Source organism: Dysidea avara, chromosome 9 (genome assembly GCF_963678975.1).
Source record: "Dysidea avara chromosome 9, odDysAvar1.4, whole genome shotgun sequence".
NCBI lineage: Eukaryota > Metazoa > Porifera > Demospongiae > Dictyoceratida > Dysideidae > Dysidea > Dysidea avara.
Window position 1 is genome coordinate 10044063 of NC_089280.1, and position 19159 is coordinate 10063221.

At 38.4% G+C, this 19159-nt stretch overlaps 1 protein-coding gene across 1 annotated transcript in view; it reads left to right on the forward strand.

Annotated features, from left to right (window-relative positions):
* The window catches only part of LOC136266674 (E3 ubiquitin-protein ligase UBR4-like), a 58046-nt gene extending 42056 nt beyond the window's left edge, over positions 1-15990 (forward strand). The window contains exons 65-104 of the mRNA XM_066061674.1: positions 12-65; positions 128-213; positions 325-409; positions 518-596; positions 682-873; positions 966-1144; positions 1200-1637; positions 1683-1880; positions 2030-2136; positions 2509-2647; positions 2845-3036; positions 8376-8582; positions 9275-9412; positions 9523-9614; positions 9673-9848; positions 9974-10104; positions 10152-10374; positions 10429-10585; positions 10638-10779; positions 10830-11085; positions 11146-11348; positions 11410-11482; positions 11545-11678; positions 11724-11899; positions 12016-12169; positions 12938-13129; positions 13203-13394; positions 13449-13546; positions 13601-13706; positions 13757-13882; positions 14006-14221; positions 14273-14406; positions 14469-14559; positions 14675-14904; positions 14957-15044; positions 15096-15235; positions 15331-15427; positions 15484-15576; positions 15657-15723; positions 15790-15990. Coding sequence (XP_065917746.1) covers positions 12-65; positions 128-213; positions 325-409; positions 518-596; positions 682-873; positions 966-1144; positions 1200-1637; positions 1683-1880; positions 2030-2136; positions 2509-2647; positions 2845-3036; positions 8376-8582; positions 9275-9412; positions 9523-9614; positions 9673-9848; positions 9974-10104; positions 10152-10374; positions 10429-10585; positions 10638-10779; positions 10830-11085; positions 11146-11348; positions 11410-11482; positions 11545-11678; positions 11724-11899; positions 12016-12169; positions 12938-13129; positions 13203-13394; positions 13449-13546; positions 13601-13706; positions 13757-13882; positions 14006-14221; positions 14273-14406; positions 14469-14559; positions 14675-14904; positions 14957-15044; positions 15096-15235; positions 15331-15427; positions 15484-15576; positions 15657-15723; positions 15790-15866 — 5958 coding nt within the window. The 3' untranslated portion in view covers positions 15867-15990. The remainder of the gene's footprint in view (positions 1-11; positions 66-127; positions 214-324; positions 410-517; positions 597-681; positions 874-965; positions 1145-1199; positions 1638-1682; positions 1881-2029; positions 2137-2508; positions 2648-2844; positions 3037-8375; positions 8583-9274; positions 9413-9522; positions 9615-9672; positions 9849-9973; positions 10105-10151; positions 10375-10428; positions 10586-10637; positions 10780-10829; positions 11086-11145; positions 11349-11409; positions 11483-11544; positions 11679-11723; positions 11900-12015; positions 12170-12937; positions 13130-13202; positions 13395-13448; positions 13547-13600; positions 13707-13756; positions 13883-14005; positions 14222-14272; positions 14407-14468; positions 14560-14674; positions 14905-14956; positions 15045-15095; positions 15236-15330; positions 15428-15483; positions 15577-15656; positions 15724-15789) is intronic.
* Positions 15991-19159: the final 3169 nt, after the last annotated feature.

Genomic DNA, 19159 nt, shown 5'->3' on the forward strand with positions numbered 1-19159 from the left:
TTCTCTTCCAGTTCACTATGGTGGCTATGCAGCCTGCTGGTATTGGGAGAAGACATGTTAGAAAGGTATGAGATGAACTACTGTGTACATGATGACTGTAAACTTAATATCTTGAACATTTATACAGCTTCTATTATCTGTGTGTGGGTCGAAAGATAAGTATCGTCTAGTGCGGGACTTGCACACACTAAGGTCCCACTTGAACAACATAAGGTAAGTCTTGTTAACAACTGTAGAAAACTTTTGAGTTAAATCTTGTAATGTGTATAGTCAATAGTGTATGCAGTTAATACAGTACACATGTTCATGTATGTTTCTTATTAGGAGCATATGCAAGTCAGGAGGTTACAATATTGATGTGTTTATGCCACCACCAGCACCCCTCTCCTATGACACCCTACTAACTCTGGTAATGTACTATTATAGTAAATATATTGCATTGTATTGTAGTGTCAAGTAACTTATGATCAACTACATGTAGCTGTATTGTATTTTTACTGTGTATTTGTGGATATAGATCGACCATCTTGATTCTTGTTCTGAAGTGGCTACCTCACGAGTTCGTAACTGGCAGTCACTGTGTATGGAAGATACTGGTGAGCTGTATACACCATACATGACTGTTGTACTGTGTCCATTGAATGCTGTATTCCCACTATGATTTACCTGTACACATTTTAGATGTTTTGCCTTTTTTAATGAGGATCAGTCTACAGCTCAATGAAGAGATAGCACCGTTGATTGTGAAGTTGATTACTATCGGCCTGTCTGGTGTATCATCAACTGAAACTCACAAACGGTCACACTCTGGTAGTAAGGGAACTAGTAAGACATCTGATGCTGCCAAGGCAAAGTCAACCTCCAAACAATCAGGTACAGTAAATTACTGTATATTGTGCTCACACTACGCTCACATACACGCACACGCACACATTCTACATTCACTAACTAACCTTTCTTCTTAGCTCCAGACAAAGACACATGTGCTGCTCTAGTACAACAGTTGATGAATTATGAGCTGGAACATCATCTCTTGATAACGTTCGTACACAACTTCATGTTACAGTCTAACTCTTCAACACTGAAATGGGCTGTACACTCCATGATGCAATATGTCTTCCAAGGCTGTAACTTCAACCAGCAGGTACTGTGTACTTACAGTAACACACTATACAAGCTCTTCTATTTGTATGTTACAGGTATATCTGCTGGATGTTATGTGGAATTTGTGGCCATCAGTACCAGCATATGGTAACAGAGCATCTCAATTTGTTGACTTGCTTGGCTATTTCTCCATCACTACAAACAATATCAAACAAAGCTCTCCTAGTCTCTGCAAGCAGTTTGCAGAGAAGGCATTCACCGTTCTCAGCTCACAGAATCAACTAGTCACAACTCATCCTAATGCTCACATATACAATCAGCTCTCAACTCTAGTTGACTTTGATGGGTATTATTTAGAGAGTGAGCCGTGTCTGATTTGTAATGACCCTGAAGTACCATACTCTGTTGTGCGACTAACGTCTATCAAGTCTGAAGTGAGGTACAGCCCCACGTTGATCTTAGTCCGGTTGACTGGGTCCTACATGTTCTCACAAATAAGCATCAAAATCTCTGACATCAAGAGAGCAAAAATGGTAGGAATAATTCCATTACAAATGTTTTATAATATCTTTTCTCAGGTTCGTACTATCAATATTTACTACACAAATAGGACAGTTCAGAATGCTATTGAGTTGAAGAACAAGAGGAATTTGTGGCGTAAAGCTAAGTCATGTCACCTTACTGCTGGCCAGACAGAAGTTAAGATTGATTTCTCACTGCCTATTATTGCCTGTAATGTGATGATCGAGTTTGCTGAATTCTATGATAACTTACAGGTATGGTCCTGACACCTTTTTCTAACATGTAATGTGTCCTTTATTTATTTATTTTTTAATGTTTCACTTTGATTTTTGCTTTATATTACTGTGTGATTAATAGATGTTTTTGCAGAGTTGATTTGTTCTTTTCTTATTTTTCTCTTCAGGCTACTCCTGAGATGTTACAGTGCCCACGTTGTAGTGCCTCAGTTCCAGCACACCCTGGTGTGTGTGGTACTTGTGGGGAGAATGTCTACCAGTGTCACAAGTGTAGGTCAGTACTGCACTGCAATCATCAATATTGTGTAGTGTAAAATAGGGTTGGGCAGTATAACATTATATCGTTGCTATCGTAATAAAAGCATGAGACAATAACTGTATTGAGGCTATTTTTACACAGTGTGATATATCGAGTTTGTTATATATTGTGGTACACTTTTACAATATCGCCCAACCCTAGTGTAAAATACATATGTAATTTGCTGATGACAGAGAAAAATTTAGTGTTTAGCATGATTTATTTAGTGTTAGAAAACGTTACCAAGAGAAATCATATGTAGTAAATATTGTGTATGCACATGTGGGCTGTGAGAAGATATACGGTTATAAGTGATATTTCAATACCAGTTGTCTTGTCATATTATAGAGCTATCAACTATGATGAACGTGATCCCTTCCTGTGTAACTCTTGTGGGTACAGCAAGTATGCTAAGTTTGAGACTACAGTGTCTGGGAAGAGTTGTGCTGCTGTTGATCCTATTGAGAATGAAGAGGATAGGAAGAAGGTATTGTATAGATTAGTCCTTTGGAAATCTTGACATAACATATAGTTTGTTCCTTATAATGCATTTTATACACCAATGCCTCATTTACGTACTCAAGTAGAACATACATTTTCGAATATGTCGTAATTTATGCAGTCAGTCAACCTACCTTGCCTCGTACACATCTATCCCATACATTACTTGTCTCTATCCTACAGACACTAACCTCCATCAATACAATACTGGAGAAAGCTGATAAGAAGTACAAGCAGTTGGTGAACCACAAGAATGAGCTGGACTTGTTACTGAGATGTGTGTCTAATGAAGGAGGAGTAAGTGTCTCTTCCTCCAGCCTGTCTGCTGCCGCTGCCGCTGCTGCTGGTAGTACTGGAGTGAATAAGTCTATACAAGTAAGCATTGGTGTTTGTTAAAAGGTTGTCGTTGTTTTAAGATACCTGTACTTGTCATGCCCTCTCCATTTTGTAAATTTATTTAGAAACCTGTCAATGAATTCTGACAATAACACCAGATTCAGTCTATAGTCTAATGAAATACAGTAACATAATAGCATACATACATGCCATGTGTCAGCTACAGTGTCTACAGTGCCAATAGCATTAGTTACTGAATGTACAGCTCCACTTGCTCTATCAGGGTGGCTTCATTTGCGAACTCTTGATCCCTGCATATCCTCACTTCAACGGCTCCTTTCTCTGTTGGAGTGAAGTGACGGTAAAACCAAGGTGCTCCAAGCCTGGAACAACAATCATCATCTTCTGGACAGCCGTTTTCATTCCACAAAGGGTCTGATCCCAGAAACTGGTTATATGCTGGAGTTGACGTACTACCAGACTCGACGTACTACCAGACTCACAGTAGTAGTGGTCTTTAACAAAGAATGGTGGAGTACCAGGATCTATATTTGCACAAGGGCATATTCTGCTCTTTGTGTACCCGGTAGCATAACTCCATACATGCTTACGAGGAGTGCCAACTGTAATGGATATACCCTCAAGATACGGTCCATTTATTAAACTGCTATGCCCTATAAAACCATCAGTACTACCTTGTTGGTATCCTTTCAGTTTACCACAGATAGAATTTGTACCCTTCCTTGTAATTAGATAAGTATGCAGGATAACAGCCAGCTGCATCACCAGATCCCCTACATAATGCTTGTGGATATGTTATCTTTTTCCAACTACCAGGGCAATCATCTCCCTGATTAGTATCAACTTTTGCTATCCTCATCCAACCTCCTTTGATCCCACCACAACTCAACTCCATGTCGCAGTAAACCTTGTGTATGTGGTCTGTCTCAATCCAGTAATATCCTGAATGTCCACGACTGGCCATGTTGTATTCATAAATATCCCTACATGATTTACCAGGGCTAGAGGGATCTGTTCCCAGTCTACCAGCACAGCTTAGTAGTGACTCTACACCACCATAACATATAACTAGCTGACCGTAGCTAACAACTAACATCAGGATGGTGCATACTATCAATAAGTCTGCTGCAGCCATTATTTGCTCACATCCAACAGTAACTTTCTGTAAACTGTCAACGAGTGTATGTACGTATTTATAAATAAATGTGAAGTTTTAAGGAAACACTACATCAGGTGATGTGCAAAATAAGGCAAGCGAATAGTGGGAGTACTAGTCATGTGATTGTACAGAAATGTTGTAACTGTGTTATGTACATAATCCAATATAGTTGATTATACTAGCTAGCCACACTGTTAGTTTGTTATGATAATGCATGTGAAGTATCTTCTTGGCTATTTATACCTTGGTTTAATCAAGACTACTTGAAGTTGGTTTAATCAAAATCCCCAAAGTTGCTATTCGCTTTTAGAAGTATGTCATCCCTCATTTCTATTTAAAACACTGTACTGTTTTTGGTAGTTTAGTCTTGTAGCTTTTCATAAGCTTTTTCAACCACCGTGTTCACAATTGCTATTGTTACAAAGAAGTTGTTTGTGTTCACATATAGCCTGAGTATCTATATCAGATTTAGTAATTCTGTAATCGATATGTTAGTTATCAGAATGTTGGTAAATTTCTGTTTGGTGCACTACGTATGTATGACTCCGTACTACTAGAAAAAAATTAGGAATTTTAAATTAGATTAGGGACAGTGTATAATGCTGCAATAAAAGTACTGAAACAAGCTGGATTGGAGTAGTACACAAGTCCAAATACTGTAAACCAATAAGTGTGGTAGGGATATTCACTTCTTATTGTTTTACAGTATGTAGACATTACGTACTACTCCAATCCAGCTCATTTCAGTACATTTTATTGCAGCACTACACTGTCCCTACTAAGATTTTAAATTCCTAATTTTTAAACCATTCACGTGCCTGGTTTACTGAAATTGTTTTCGTAAAAGTGTGTGTGTGTGTGTGTGTGTGTGTGTGTGTGTGTGTGTGTGTGTGTGTGTGTGTGTACGTACGTGCATGCATGCGTGTGTGTACCTATCTATGTTTGTCCGTATACACCCACTTGAGCAAAATTATTAAATGGTAAAAAGCAGCTAGGATGTAAGAATTAAAAGCTCTGTATTAAACTTCCACACACATAAACTTTGCTCTGCGGTGGTTTCTTCTCGGTGGTCTGAAATATGGGTATGGCAACTCTTTGTGAGCGGTCTTTAATAAACGTTTAACAACTTCATAACAACATTGAAGTCCTAGGCTACCAGAGATAGCATATCCTTCTAGTTGAAAGGGGGCGTTGCCCGTACTTAAGTGAACTAAAATGAAGGACAGCCTCAAGGGTTTCTCTAAACAGTTTGCATGAGAAAACCCAGTAGACACACTATAAAACAAATGAGAAGATACTTCTGTGCGTAATTTGCTGTTTAAAGTGGTTTGTTATAGTTACGCTTCATTAGCAGCACCATAGATAATGTATGTCACATGGATTGGAAACGCCCGTATTATTTACATAGTGACGTCATGGGCTATCCTCGTTCGTAAACTTTATGGCCTTGACAAGTGGAAGATTTCGCTGTTCTTGTAACCAGCAAATTAGTGTTTGTTGTTTACAGCTGGGTCAGTTGCCACCTACACTAATTGGAGGCGGGACTGGGTAGGGACGCTGGAGAGTAGTAAACAACAGCGTAAGAAAATTCAGGTTCAATGGTGACATATGGTGTTTCAAAACGGTTGTGCAAATTTCCTGAAGAAACAGAAAGTGTAGCATTGTTTCTTTGCTGCTGTTTACACCACTTGTAGCAGGTAGAGTGTAGTAGGCTAGCTAGATATTCACTGCTTCGCTGTATACTTCCACTGCTTCGATAAAACGTCTGAAAACAGGCACTACTTTGTGCAATTGTTTAGCTCAAGCTGAGCAGTACTGTAACATAAAATTTATTTCAATGTATCACACATTTCTTTGGTTGTGTAAATGTGGTGACGAGAAGTTGGTTAATAGCACTGCTGCTGAATTATCAGCTGGTGCGTACCTGCCATTGTCACCTGTCGCAAACAATATTTCTCCCAGTGCCCACAGACATGCTGTGTTCTTATTCAGTACACAACGCAACACAATCAACAATGTAAAAGGAATGTCCACACCTTTAAACTGGCCTTCAAACAAGCGAGAGAAAGCCAAACAGCCACTCAACATATTTCCCAATGTATTGGCGCACCATAACTAGGATAGGAAAATAATTTAACGAGCGTTTCCAATCCATTAGGAACGCATACATTATCTATGGCAGCACACAGCAATGTAACTACAGAATTACAAAAATAATTCACAAATTACAAAATATGCTAAATTGCAGTGATTACAAATCCAATTATCTAGTTGAGTTAATAATAGCAATAGCATGAATTAAATATACATGGTTGATTAATTGCCTATTTAGTTAGGATGGGAAAGTATTAACTGTATGGCTGCCTGGGTTTTAGAAGTAGCATAAGTTTCTTATGCTTGTTTGTGAACTTTTTTTGCAAGCTCATGATCAATAGTGTGGGCGTGGCTCTCAAAAGAAGCAGGACTATGCTATGGTGTATTAATACATTTCCACATCATTACACTAATTAATTTATTGCGTGGGTCAAACCCGGATAATCTGTAAAGCGGGACCTGGATGACCCGACTTGGTTTCAATGCTGTTGCTAAACTATATTTATTGACTTACACATGGCTAGTTTGCTGCGAGTTGCTATGGTAAAAGCTTCACTGTCCCATAGCTGTAGAAACCTAGTTACATTTATCTGTTACCATAGAAACCTAAGCGTAACAAGTTTAATTACTCCTGAGGAAGATAAAGACAAAAGGATTTTCAGTACAAAAGTGGCCATAAAGGTCACCAGAGGTAAATCTTAGATGCCCCCTTAGCCCAAAATCTTCTTAAAGATCTGTGCTGAGCCAAATTTCATGCTTTTGTCGTTAAAAGCACAGTTTTGTCACAAGTCGCTGTACTAAATATACATGGCATCTAAAGTCTAAAATAAACATGTTGTGTGTTGCTGTAGTTCAAGTTGTAGTTCAAGTGTCAATAGTGGCTGTTACTGGATATACAGTTCCACTTGTTTCACTAGTGTAGCTTCATTGTGATATCCTTCATCACGACAGATCCTCACTTCAACTGCTCCCTTCTCTGGATCAATAAAGTGGCAGTAGAACCAGGGTGGTCCGAGAGTGGTACAGCAGTTATCACCAGTTGGACAACCCTTGCCATCCCAAAGTGGGTCTGACCCATAAAATGTAGTTAGGTCAGGTCGATCAGTAGCACCAGATTCGCAGTAGTAGTGGTCTTAAACAAATATTGGAGGAGTTTTACCGGGTAATTTAGCACAGGGACAGTTCTCCAACTGTGAATCTGGATGACGATTAATGTTACTATACCCAGTAGCATAGCTCCAAACATGCTTTCGATATTTATCACCAACAGTTATGGAAACTCCATCGAGGTATGATTGATCAATGATTATTCTTGGTCCTGATGCAAAAGCTGAAAGTGAACCCTATTGGTACCCTCGTAGTTTTCCACAGATGGAAGTATAATCTCCCCCATTATTAGAGAAGTATGCAGAATAACAGCCAGCTGGATCACCAGATCCTCTACACAATGGCCGTGGATGTCTTATCTTCAGGACAGTCATCATCTTGACTGGTATTAACTTTAGCTATCATCATCCAACCTCCTTTGATCCCACCACAACTCAACTCCATGTCATTAGTAGACTTTGTACACTTTATCTGTTTCAATCCAGTAATATCCTGAATGTCCATGACTATCTCTGTTGTTGTCATAAATATCCCTACAGGATTTATAGAACAGGCTCCAAGTCTAGCACATCTAAATGTCTCCAGATCACTATGAGACAATGCTAACTGACCATAGTTGACAACTAGGATAGTGTATGCTAGTAAGCCTGTAGCCATTTAAATCTCACTCACGCTCAACGTAGTGACTGTCTGTAAACTGTTGTAAATGTCTTTATCAGTTATTATAAAGCTATTAATGTCAACTATTAAATAAATGCTACATCAGGTGATATGTAAATTAAGTAAGGCAAGCCAACAGTGGGAGTACTAGTCATGTGATTGAAATGGAATGTTCTTTGTGCTGTGCATTGTGTGTAATCCAACGTGGTTTTATTCAGATCACATCCTTTAGTTAGTGTACATGGTAACAGGTTTAGTAGGACCATTTACTAATATAGTTTAAGATGGTAGTGATATCAAATATGTATTGATAATATTGATGCTTATTTCATTACAGTCTGTAGCACAGAGGTACTGTGGTGACTGTAAGAGTACTTATCATGAGTTGAGCAAGTTGATCAGAGGAGTACTGGCCTCACGTAAGGAGCTAGTGGAATATGATAGAACTAAACAAATGATCAAACTATCTGACACTGAACCATCCACACCAGTAGTGACACCTAGTGGATCTTCCTCTACATCTCTGTCTATCCCTGATATACAGGTGAGTAACAATCAATAAACTGTGTTTTTTTGGTGGGGGGGGGGGGCATATTCAAGGGCATAGATCCCCTAAGCATTTTTCAAATTTATGTTCACAACCACGTGTAGCAGCTGATATTTCGGCCTATGTTGCTTTAAGGGTTAAAATACAGTCATGTGTAAGGTGTAATTTTATAATGAGCAAGTATGTAGGGAGTATGTTGGGTATACAAATGTGTTACAGTCAATAACTTCCATATTACTTTTTCTTTCACATATGTACACTTGAAAACACTGTAAACTGGTCTATTGTGTTCTAGTGATGTGATGTTGTGTATTGTATAGTGTGTATGTGGAAGTTGTGGTAGAAAATTAAATCCCACAATTGAATGTTGCAAGTGTTGGTATAAAACAGCAATGTTGAAGAAACAATGTTGAATAAACAAGTAGTGAATATTTATATAGTTTATTTTTTGGAAGGAGTTTCTGCTTGACCAGTAGATTCCCCTGTGTTGTCATTGTGTTGCATGTGTGCTGTGTGTATGTGTGTGTTGCGTGTGTGTGTGCTGTGTGTGTGTGTGTGAGAATTGGTCTCTAGATATACATGTAGCATAACACTGTACATAGTAAGTGCTATACTAGTAAAACTTGTACAACAGGCTAGAAATTGTATTCTAGCATGATTGATTTATAATTTAATGTTTTTTGTTACAGAGAGATTTTCCTGTGTCATCGTCCACTCCTAAAGCTGGGAAGTGTTATGGTTGTGCCTCAGCTACCATAGAGTATTGTATTACACTACTGAGAGCTCTGTCCACATTGCCTGATATCAGGCAACAGCTGGTAGAACAGGTATACCACCATGTGTTAACTACAGATACAGTGTGTCCATTGGTAAATGACTTTAGTAGCGGTGTTAACAGCTGTTCGCGTATTTATGTTAAGGTATTGCTCTATGTTAGGGTCTGATACAAGAGCTTGTTAGTTTCAATCAGAGAAGTGGTTCTGCTAAAGTACAGAAAGAGGTCAGAAATCTGCTGTGTCTTTTGACCAAGTAAGTTTCAAGTATATACACCTACTAGAGTGTAACTGAATGATGTGTGTTCTATTAGGAGTAATGCTGAGGCCACTGCTGTACTCAATGAGATCATACTGAACAGGATCTTGACTGCTATTGCCAATCAGAGTATCAATCCTAATTTTGCTACTGCCATTCATCCTGAAATGTTGTTACTCACCGCTTGCCTGGAGATGGAAGATCCTTGTTGGGAACAAAGACTAAGAGCAGGTAGCACTACAGTACAGTCAAGTGTGTAATAGAATACCCTGAATGACTGTTTAAACTTCTACATGCATACTTTGAAAGCACGAAGGAAATTTTATATCCTTGGGCTGCGTGTTTCTACCCTGTAGTGGTATCACTGTTCCAACAAACCCAACACCAGTGTAATCCAGTTGTAATGGAATATGTCACTTTACCATGTCTGAAGATATTGAAGAGCATTACCAGTCCTTCCATAAAGCCGTCATGTAAAACACATGAGGTACAGTATAGTGTACATGCCAGGTATAGTTACTATGACCTATGTAGAACAAGGCCTGGCATGAGATAGGTACAGTACCATTTGGTGGTACTAGTGTGGAGGTTGATGCTGCTCAATGGTTGACCGGTAGTCCTCACATGACGTTTGATGCATGGAAAGAAAAGGCAGCTCAGAAGTCAACTCAGATCAAATCACTGAACAAACAGGAAACTCATGAGTACAGGTTGATGGAGAAGTATGGTCTGAGATGGCAACAAAAAGTACAGAAAGGTTAGTTGGTTTGTAGTTTGGTGCTGTCCCCATTATCAGTTGCTCTGTGATTAGTTTCTTCCGCTAAGACTCAACTGCGTCACTCTACATGGCTGCGACGTATGTTGTTCAATTCTTCGTCACGCTCCATTCGATTGTCAGCCTGTGCAATGGTGACTTGCCTCTGTGTGGGTGAAGTGAAGAAGAAGGAGATGCTAGATCTACTGGCCAGGTATGGATAACAACTATATATTAATTGTACCTAACTCTGTGGCCTATTGCAGCTACCTGGATGAAGTTGGCAAAGCTGGGGAAAATGCTACAGAGTTTTTGGGACTATTTCAGAATCTCACTAGTGACTCACAATGGAAGTTCTACTTGGCATCACGAGGAATACTACCCACTATAGGGCAGCTGATCACTAAGGTGTGATCCTTCTTCTGTGTCTAGTATTATGTTTTGTATTACTTGTTTAGGAAATCAATGTGTTGTCTAAACTGGAAGAGACATCGCTCAGTTCTGACTTATCTCAAGGCTATGCCCTTCAAATGCTCACATCACTGCTCAATTCATTTTGCAAACACGACAAGATCAGGATGCAGTACAAAAACAAACTTGTTGGGGTGGTCCTCAATGGATATCTCGCCTTACGACGACTTGTTGTACAAAGAACCAAACGGATCGATGACACACAAGACATGTTATTAGAACTACTAGAAAACATGACTTCAGGTTAGCGGCAAAGTAAAATAAAGGCGATTTATATTCGGTTATGTTTTTGTGTGTTTGTAGGTACAGAGACAGAGCGTAAAGAGTTTATGGAGGTGTGTGTAAAGACTCTAGACAACTACGGCAAACGTGACATGGTCACACCGATATTCATATTTGAACGATTGTGTAACATCATCAAACCAGAAACTGAAGACGTGGGTCAGTTTTACCTGTCTCTTGACAAAGACCCCCAGCAGGAAGAATTTCTTCAAGGACGAATGCAGGTATGAAATACTAATTTACAAATTGAAACAGTACAACTTGATTTGTCTATCTGTTTTACAGGGTAATCCATATAGTTCTACTCAGCCAGGACTAGGTCCTTTAATGAGAGATATAAAGAACAAGATTTGCACAGGTAAACCATGAAACTATAGTTAGAATTTTAGACCAATGTTATATCTTAACTTGTGTCATCAGATTGTGAGCTGGTAGCCCTACTAGAGGATGACAGTGGGATGGAACTACTTGTCTGTAACAAGATCATTAGTCTTGACTTGCCTGTTAAAGATGTATACAAGAAGATATGGTGTACTAGACCTAATGCCAACAATGTATGTTAACTGACTATCCAGCACATGTAATATGTGCTATTGTAGTTACGTAATGAGGTGATGCATGTGGTGTACCGGATGAGAGGACTACTAGGTGATGCTACTGAGGACATGGTGGAGAGTTTGGATAGTGGAGGGAACAAGGGAGAAGATGAGGAGCAAGTGTACCAGATGGCAGCTGTGCTGGCTAAATGTGGTGGCATTGAGGCCATGTTATCAAGGTGTGTATTGTAAATCTATTGCAGTAAAGCTATCAATAATAGAGGTCCTCTGTTATTAATTCTTGTTGCCATCATGCAATAGCTGAAAAGCTAAAGTGTGTTTTTACTTATTGTAGGTTGTATCATGTGAAGAACCTCCATCAGGGATACCAGTTGGTCTCAGTGATATTGAAGTTGCTGGACTACTGCTTTAAGTTGAAGGTGAACCGTCAGTATGCCATTCAGCCTCACCTGAACACCCTCAACTGTTTACTAACTATTCTAAATAAGGTAAATTATTTGCTTTTTTATGTTAAATGTTCTTGAGAGGAGTCTCAATTTCAAGGGTATAAATGTGTAATACAAATGGAACCATTGACATGTGACCTGATTATCAAGCATGCACATTTCATAGTCTACTGTTTAACCCTTAAACCTGTAGCCGTTTTACAAAATGCAAGCACTGAAAATGCATAATCCCGATAACTGGATTATACGCAAACCTTTTAAACAAATTAATATAGAATAAGAACTTTAAAAGCTGTCTAAAATCTACAAACACCATGTTACTCACCGTTAAATTTTGGTTTAAATGGGTCTATCCTTTGTCGCATCCTTTCATCCCAGAACTTCACTCTGTGCCTTTAAAGTACAAATGAACTATCTCTTCATCTTCTTCCTTCGCATATCGATACACCATAGGCCATAACTCGGCCATACTGCATCGTAGAAACATTTTCTTGATGTCATCTTGGTTGTCATGTGTTGGCGATTCTGTTGATATACAGCTATCACGTGATTGACAAAATGGCCAGCAAGAGCACTAACGATACTGACTTGAAACGAAACAAACTGATTCAATGCTTCGTAGCGCATGAGATCCTTGTTATTTGTTAAAAGTTTATATACTGTTACAAAGGGTAGGCCTTCTCAAGTATGAAAATCTCTATTTCTAAGAGATTGGATGAACACTTCGCAAGATGTGCCTGTTTAAAACCATGCATGTAAAATCACAGGATCCACTTTAGGTCTTTATTTATTGTATCATGTTTTTAACAGGCCCTGTTCTATGAACAAGAGTACAGCAATGGTATAGGTGCTCAGATAGCAGAGAAGGTGTTACTGGTGATGGAGAGTGTGTTACAAGAAGCTAGTAGTTCACAACACGTCATCATCAGACAAGCCTCACAAGACACTGAGGCTCAGTCTGAACTGAACATGTTATTGGGACACATGCAGAGTCCTTTTGTGGTGAGCATTAGCTTCATATGTTAGGTCACAGTGGGTAGCATTGTGTTTATTATGTTTTCATGTGTTTGTTTAGCAATCCACTCCCAGTATTCGTGAGGCGTTGATGCATGTCATTCCGTTTCTCACATTTGGTGACCCGACGAACATGCAGCACCTCGTGTCTCACTTTGCTCCATACCTTGACTTCTCTGTCTTTGATAGTCAACACTCACCAGAGAATGCTCTTTACCTGGACTGTTTCTCTGTAGTGGCTAATGGAATATCAGTGAGTAACTGTGTAGATGCAGTCAATTTGTATTTCTTTATATTCTCTTCTTAGAATGATGCTAGTGGTGAGAAACTGAAGGATCTGATGATTGAGAAGAATATGGTTCATTCTGGTGTTGTCTACATCAAAGAACATGTTCCTGATAAGAGGTATTGTATACTAACATGGTAGAGTGTTATATATCACATTGTATTGTTCTGTAGTAAAGAGTTTGAGTCATCAGAATGGAAGGATTGTATATCACGACCATCACTGCCTTATGTGTTGAAGATACTAACTGGATTAGCTCAACATCACACACAAACTCAGGTGTGCTATTTAATGCATAGTACAATGTACCATAATTGTTTAAACCATAGATACTAGTTGGGGAGGTTATACCACATTTACACTTAATGGAGCAAGTATCATCCTCTGAACACATTGGAACTATGGCTGAAAACCTGCTACGTGTCCTCAGTGAGAACGAGTCTGTGAATGCTAAGGTAATGGAATATTGTAACCCATAATTCAACTATAATGCAAGTACATAACATACCATAGATTGTATGTGTACATATGTGTATGTAGTTTTATGGTGCTATTTGTCATGTACTACACATTTGTAGATCAAGGAAGCACGTGCTGCTACTCGAGCGGAGAAGAAACGTAAAGCAATGGCTATGAGAGATAAACAGTTGAAAGCTTTTGGAATGACAGTTAATGAAAAGGGACAAGTGATAGCTTCATCAAAACACCTCAAAGAAATGGAGAAAGACTTGGCAGATGAACCAGGATTAAAGTGTTGTATTTGTCTAGAAGGATACAACAATCAACCAAAGAAGGTACACTGTACTCTATACACTGGAGGGTACTCACTGACTGACTGACTGTAGGTTTTGGGGATATACACTTACAACAGGAAAGTGACTTTAGATGAATTTGAGAACAAGGCTCGGAAAACACAAGGGTTTTGTGCAGTATCTCATTTTAATGTGATCCACTTTGAGTGTCATGCTTCTGCTGTAAAGTAAGCAACACAAACTTGCTTTGTGTGTTGGTTTGACTTCTGTAAATGTTTTAATTTTTTAGGTTAGCTAAAGGACGTGATGTGTGGGAAAGTGCAATGCTTCAAAATGCAAACACAAAGTGTAATGCTATTCTCCCCATATGGGGACCAGAGGTGATTTGTTTGAATATGACACATGCACGCACGCACACACGCACACACACGCGCACAGACAAACACACACACACAGACCAACACACACACACTTGCTAATCCTTTATCCCACTAGGTTCCAGAAGCTCAGTTTGAGAATTGTCTATCACATCATACTAATCAGCTTCAAGCTGTGACGGGATGGTATGTCCACTCGTTCAATCTATTCCTCCATGACTTGAAACTACTATTACTGAGATTTGCTCACGAACAATCCTTCAGTGTTGATAGTGGAGGAGGTGGACCACAAAGTAACATGTTCTTCCTACCATATGTCCTTCATGTTGGCCTCTACCTGCTCAATTGGTTAGTTGTGTGAACTGTTTGTTATTTGGGAGTTTGAATATTTGTATTTCAGTAATTCACGTAGCTTCCAAAATGAAGAAAAGAGTTTGCAGAATTTCCTTGGAAATCCGATGGATAAGTGGGTCTCTGTCTCATACGAGGTACATAATCCGATGAATGTATTTATATTGAGTATACACATATGTGAATAGTTGGATGGTCCTACTTGTATGGTGGTGATGTCACTGTTTATACAAAATTGTGAACAATGGAATGAGACCAAGGTGTTGTTCCTTAAGAGACTGGTTGTGTTAGCGCATGTGAGAAATGTGTCGTCTGTTCATATCAAACAGTAAGTTGATCCTAGTTAAGATTTCTGTTGTTATAACTGCATATTGTACAACTAAAGGCACTGTAAATCATTTTTACTATGGATTATTTTTTTAGACTTCCACAGGAGAACTGCAAGCCATTAGAGTTTAGTGTCTACAAGCCAATGTTAGTGCTGTTTGGACTAGTGAATGAGTTACAGAAACGACTGAAGGTTTGCTATCGTAGAATATCATACACCATTAGTTAAACTATTGTGTGTATTTGTAGGGCTCTCTAGAACAAAAAGGAGCAGAGCTTTCTCGGGCACTAATGGAATTTATAAGGAAGAACAACACAGCTGTAGCCGAAGTTTCAGAAAAGGTAAGTAGTACATTACCCTATTACTTCATGCCAATTAGTTATGTATACTTTTGTGTGATATCAATTATTTGTTGTTAAAGGTTTTGGAGTTCTACCAAAAGGAGTTACTACCAGTAGAGTCTTTTGATGAGTTCTGTGATGTCACAGGTAAGATGTGTACATTACACACTTTCTGATTTAGTACATTTTTTTTTTATTCTTTGTTATTTCCAGGCCTCCTTCAGGAGATACCAGCTCCACAAAACTTTATAGCTGAACTGCTAGCTACTGTGGTAGTGAAGCCATCTTAACTTGAAATATTAATTTGTAGTATTTTAGGAACTTGAAAACTTTAGAATGCATAAATTATTGTGAAGGTGCAAATTAGATTTGTATCACATAATGTGTGATAGCTTAATGGCTGTTATTACTTAAGTCGTTAAGACTGGGGTGGTACCAAAAATATAGTACATGTCATGCCACAATAATTATAACCAAGTTACCACCACTTCTACAAGTAGCACATGTTTCTTTCTCATTATCCCCTCCTCTAATAAGTAAATTTGCACATGAATGTTTTAATGTAATGCAGATGCCTAACCCCTCTCCAAAAACATGGCTGTTAAAAAAGGCGTGTCAAAGAAAGTTAAAGTCTAAATTATAAGAGCTGATATCTGGTGTGGCCAATAGTGAATGTCTAATATGAAGAATGACATCCTTAATTAAAATTATCCATATGAGCTTTTAGCTGGTAGCTGGTTGCTATAATGTTCACGGCTTGCAATTGCTGCTGGACACTGGTTATGTTGTCCATTGGAGCTCCTCTTTAATAAAATCTGGTTAGACCCAACTCATGCAGCTGGCTACAGATCTTGAAGATTTTTAATAGTTCAAAATTCAACAAAATTGAATTGCCACAGTTCCACTGATATTTGGCATGCATAAAAGTGATGTGTTGTTTTAATTATTAGTGTGGATAAAAGTATAGCTATGCACTGGAACAACTTGAAGCTTACTGCACAGGCCATTTTACAATGTCTATAGTCTATAAGCACTACCTGAAATTCATCAACAGTTCAATTCAGCGGCAGCTAAATAGGGTAGGCATGAGGCTAATATGCTCCAAAAATTGAGCATTATGCTTTTGTGCTCAAAAAATCACATATTATGCTTTTGAGAATTGCCCGTTATTCCCAAAATTATGCCACCATGCATAATTGGCTAAATATATGATGCCAGTTTATTGCTGTATCAGTATTGTTGTATCAGACCATTTTCATTGATGTTTAAGCTTCAAATTCTTTAGCTGGTTGCTGTATTAGAGTATTTCATTCCAATGTGACTGCTTTATTACAGTAAATAATTTCCCAAATTATACCACCATAATTGGCTAATAATGTGTTGTATCAGACCATGTTTAAAAGCTTCAAATAATCTTGAATTCTTTAGCTGGTTGCTGTATTAGAGTATTTCATTTCAATGTGACTGCTTTATTACAGTAAATAATTTCCCAAATTATACCACCATAATTGGCTAATAATGTGTTGTATCAGACCATGTTTAAAAGCTTCAAATAATCTTGAATTCTTTAGCTGGTTGCTGTATTAGAGTATTTCATTTCAATGGGATTGCTTTATTAGAGTAAAATTATATTCACTGACTGTTCTATTAGAGTTTCTGACTGATCAATTAGAGTATCTTGATTTTTTAACGGAATCGTGCAATCTGCACATGCATTTCCTATACTGTTAAAGCTTTATAATCACCTCATAATGTTAGCATAATTCCTGATTCCCACACATACCTATTATGCCCGAAATTATGCCGGCATAATCACCGCATCTCTAAATGGGGGGGGGGGGGGGGGGCAACTACCCCCTACTTTTACAAGTGGAGGGGCAGTGCCCCCTCACCTTTTCCAAATCCCAGTTGTTAAAGTAAAACAACTATATATTATAGTCATTAGCCAACTTAGTTTATATTGATTTATCAGAGGTTGTGCTAAAGGTAGGGATGAGCCTATTTTGCCTTTTTTTCTACCTATTTTTCTTTCCAGCGATTCTTTTATTTCTTACCTATTTTGCTCAATTTTTTTTTGCTGAGCATCAGTAAAAATTTATTGTAGTATCTCTAGCTCACATACATGTGTGACTGCTCTATTAGAATATTTCGTACATAGTGACTGCTCTATTAGAGTATCTCGATCTTAAGTCACCATTTCCTATGAGCATATGTTGTCCTAATACTATGCGTGACTGTTCTATTAGAGTATTTCGATCTAAGTTGCCATTCCTTGGTGCCTATTTTTTCAATTTTCCACCTAATTTTCCAGCATTTTGCTCTTTGATTTTACCAACGTATTTTTCCAAAAAATTTTGCCGGCAAAATCGGCGCATCCCTAGCTAAAGGTTATGCAAGAATGGAACTGCACGAAATCGAGATACTCTAATAGAGCAGTCACCTAACTACTCTAATAGAGCATTCAGTGGAATCATAATTCTGAGTTGGTGCAATTCAATCTGTCTCCATTAATACATTATATCTATGCGTAATCAAGAACATGCGTCTGTCTGAAACGTCTTCATTTACTGCTGTATGTACAGTATCTTATTGATAGTCATTGATGAATTGTAATATTACATGAGTACAAGTGAGTGGCGTAGTCAGGAATAAACTTTTACAGAGGCAAAGTTTATACATTGACCTATTTGGTCTGCTTCTTACTCAACTGATTCACAAATACCTTCAATTGCTGAGGCACCGATTGCTGTGCAAGTCGCTGAGGCCCATATTTAAGATAACTTAATTGTTTTTTGTTTATTATGTCTTGTTTTATCTTTTTAAAAAAAAGACTCAGTGCAATGGAGGTCATAGTCGTGCACACTATACTTTTTTATTGATCTGCATGATGTGATATTTAAGTCAGAAATTATCTCTTTCATATGATGTTCAAATGCATGTGCTAAGCATGTCAAGCTAGGGAGTCTGGGGGCATGTTCTCTCAAGGCAAATTTTGAAAATATATGCTTTGAAATGACATGTGGAGGCTATTTTTTATCGTAACTGATTTGTATGATCAATTAGCTCAATGCAATGCCATGCAGTTGACTCATTGGCAATTCAGACCAAGTAGCGTTACGAGAACGGTAGCTAATCTGTACTGAATGCTCTATTAGAGTATATTACGATGACTGCTCTATTAGAGTATCTCGATCTTTTACAAATTCAAGTAGCTGAAAAGTGTCACTGTAGGCTCTGGCCCTGCGTAGTACTACAGCCATAGATTCTATTATGTGTGATACAGTAATGCTGTCTAGTGTAAATGTTTGAGTAGACAATCAGGGGTGCCAAAACTCAGGCCTGCTCAGCCTGTTGTTGAGAATTTTTACCGAGTCGGTTGCCTCAATGGTAACTACGCCACTGGAGTATATTACATGTACCACTGAAAATGCTCTCAGATTCAATCTCCAAGTAATCAAATCTCATGACTTCAGACCCCTTGCATGGTATTGGCATGGTTCGCATGCTAGTGTGTGTAACTTTCAGCCACCCCACATGACTTGCCCCCACTTTTGAGTACTGTTCTCCTCCCCTGGTTCAATTC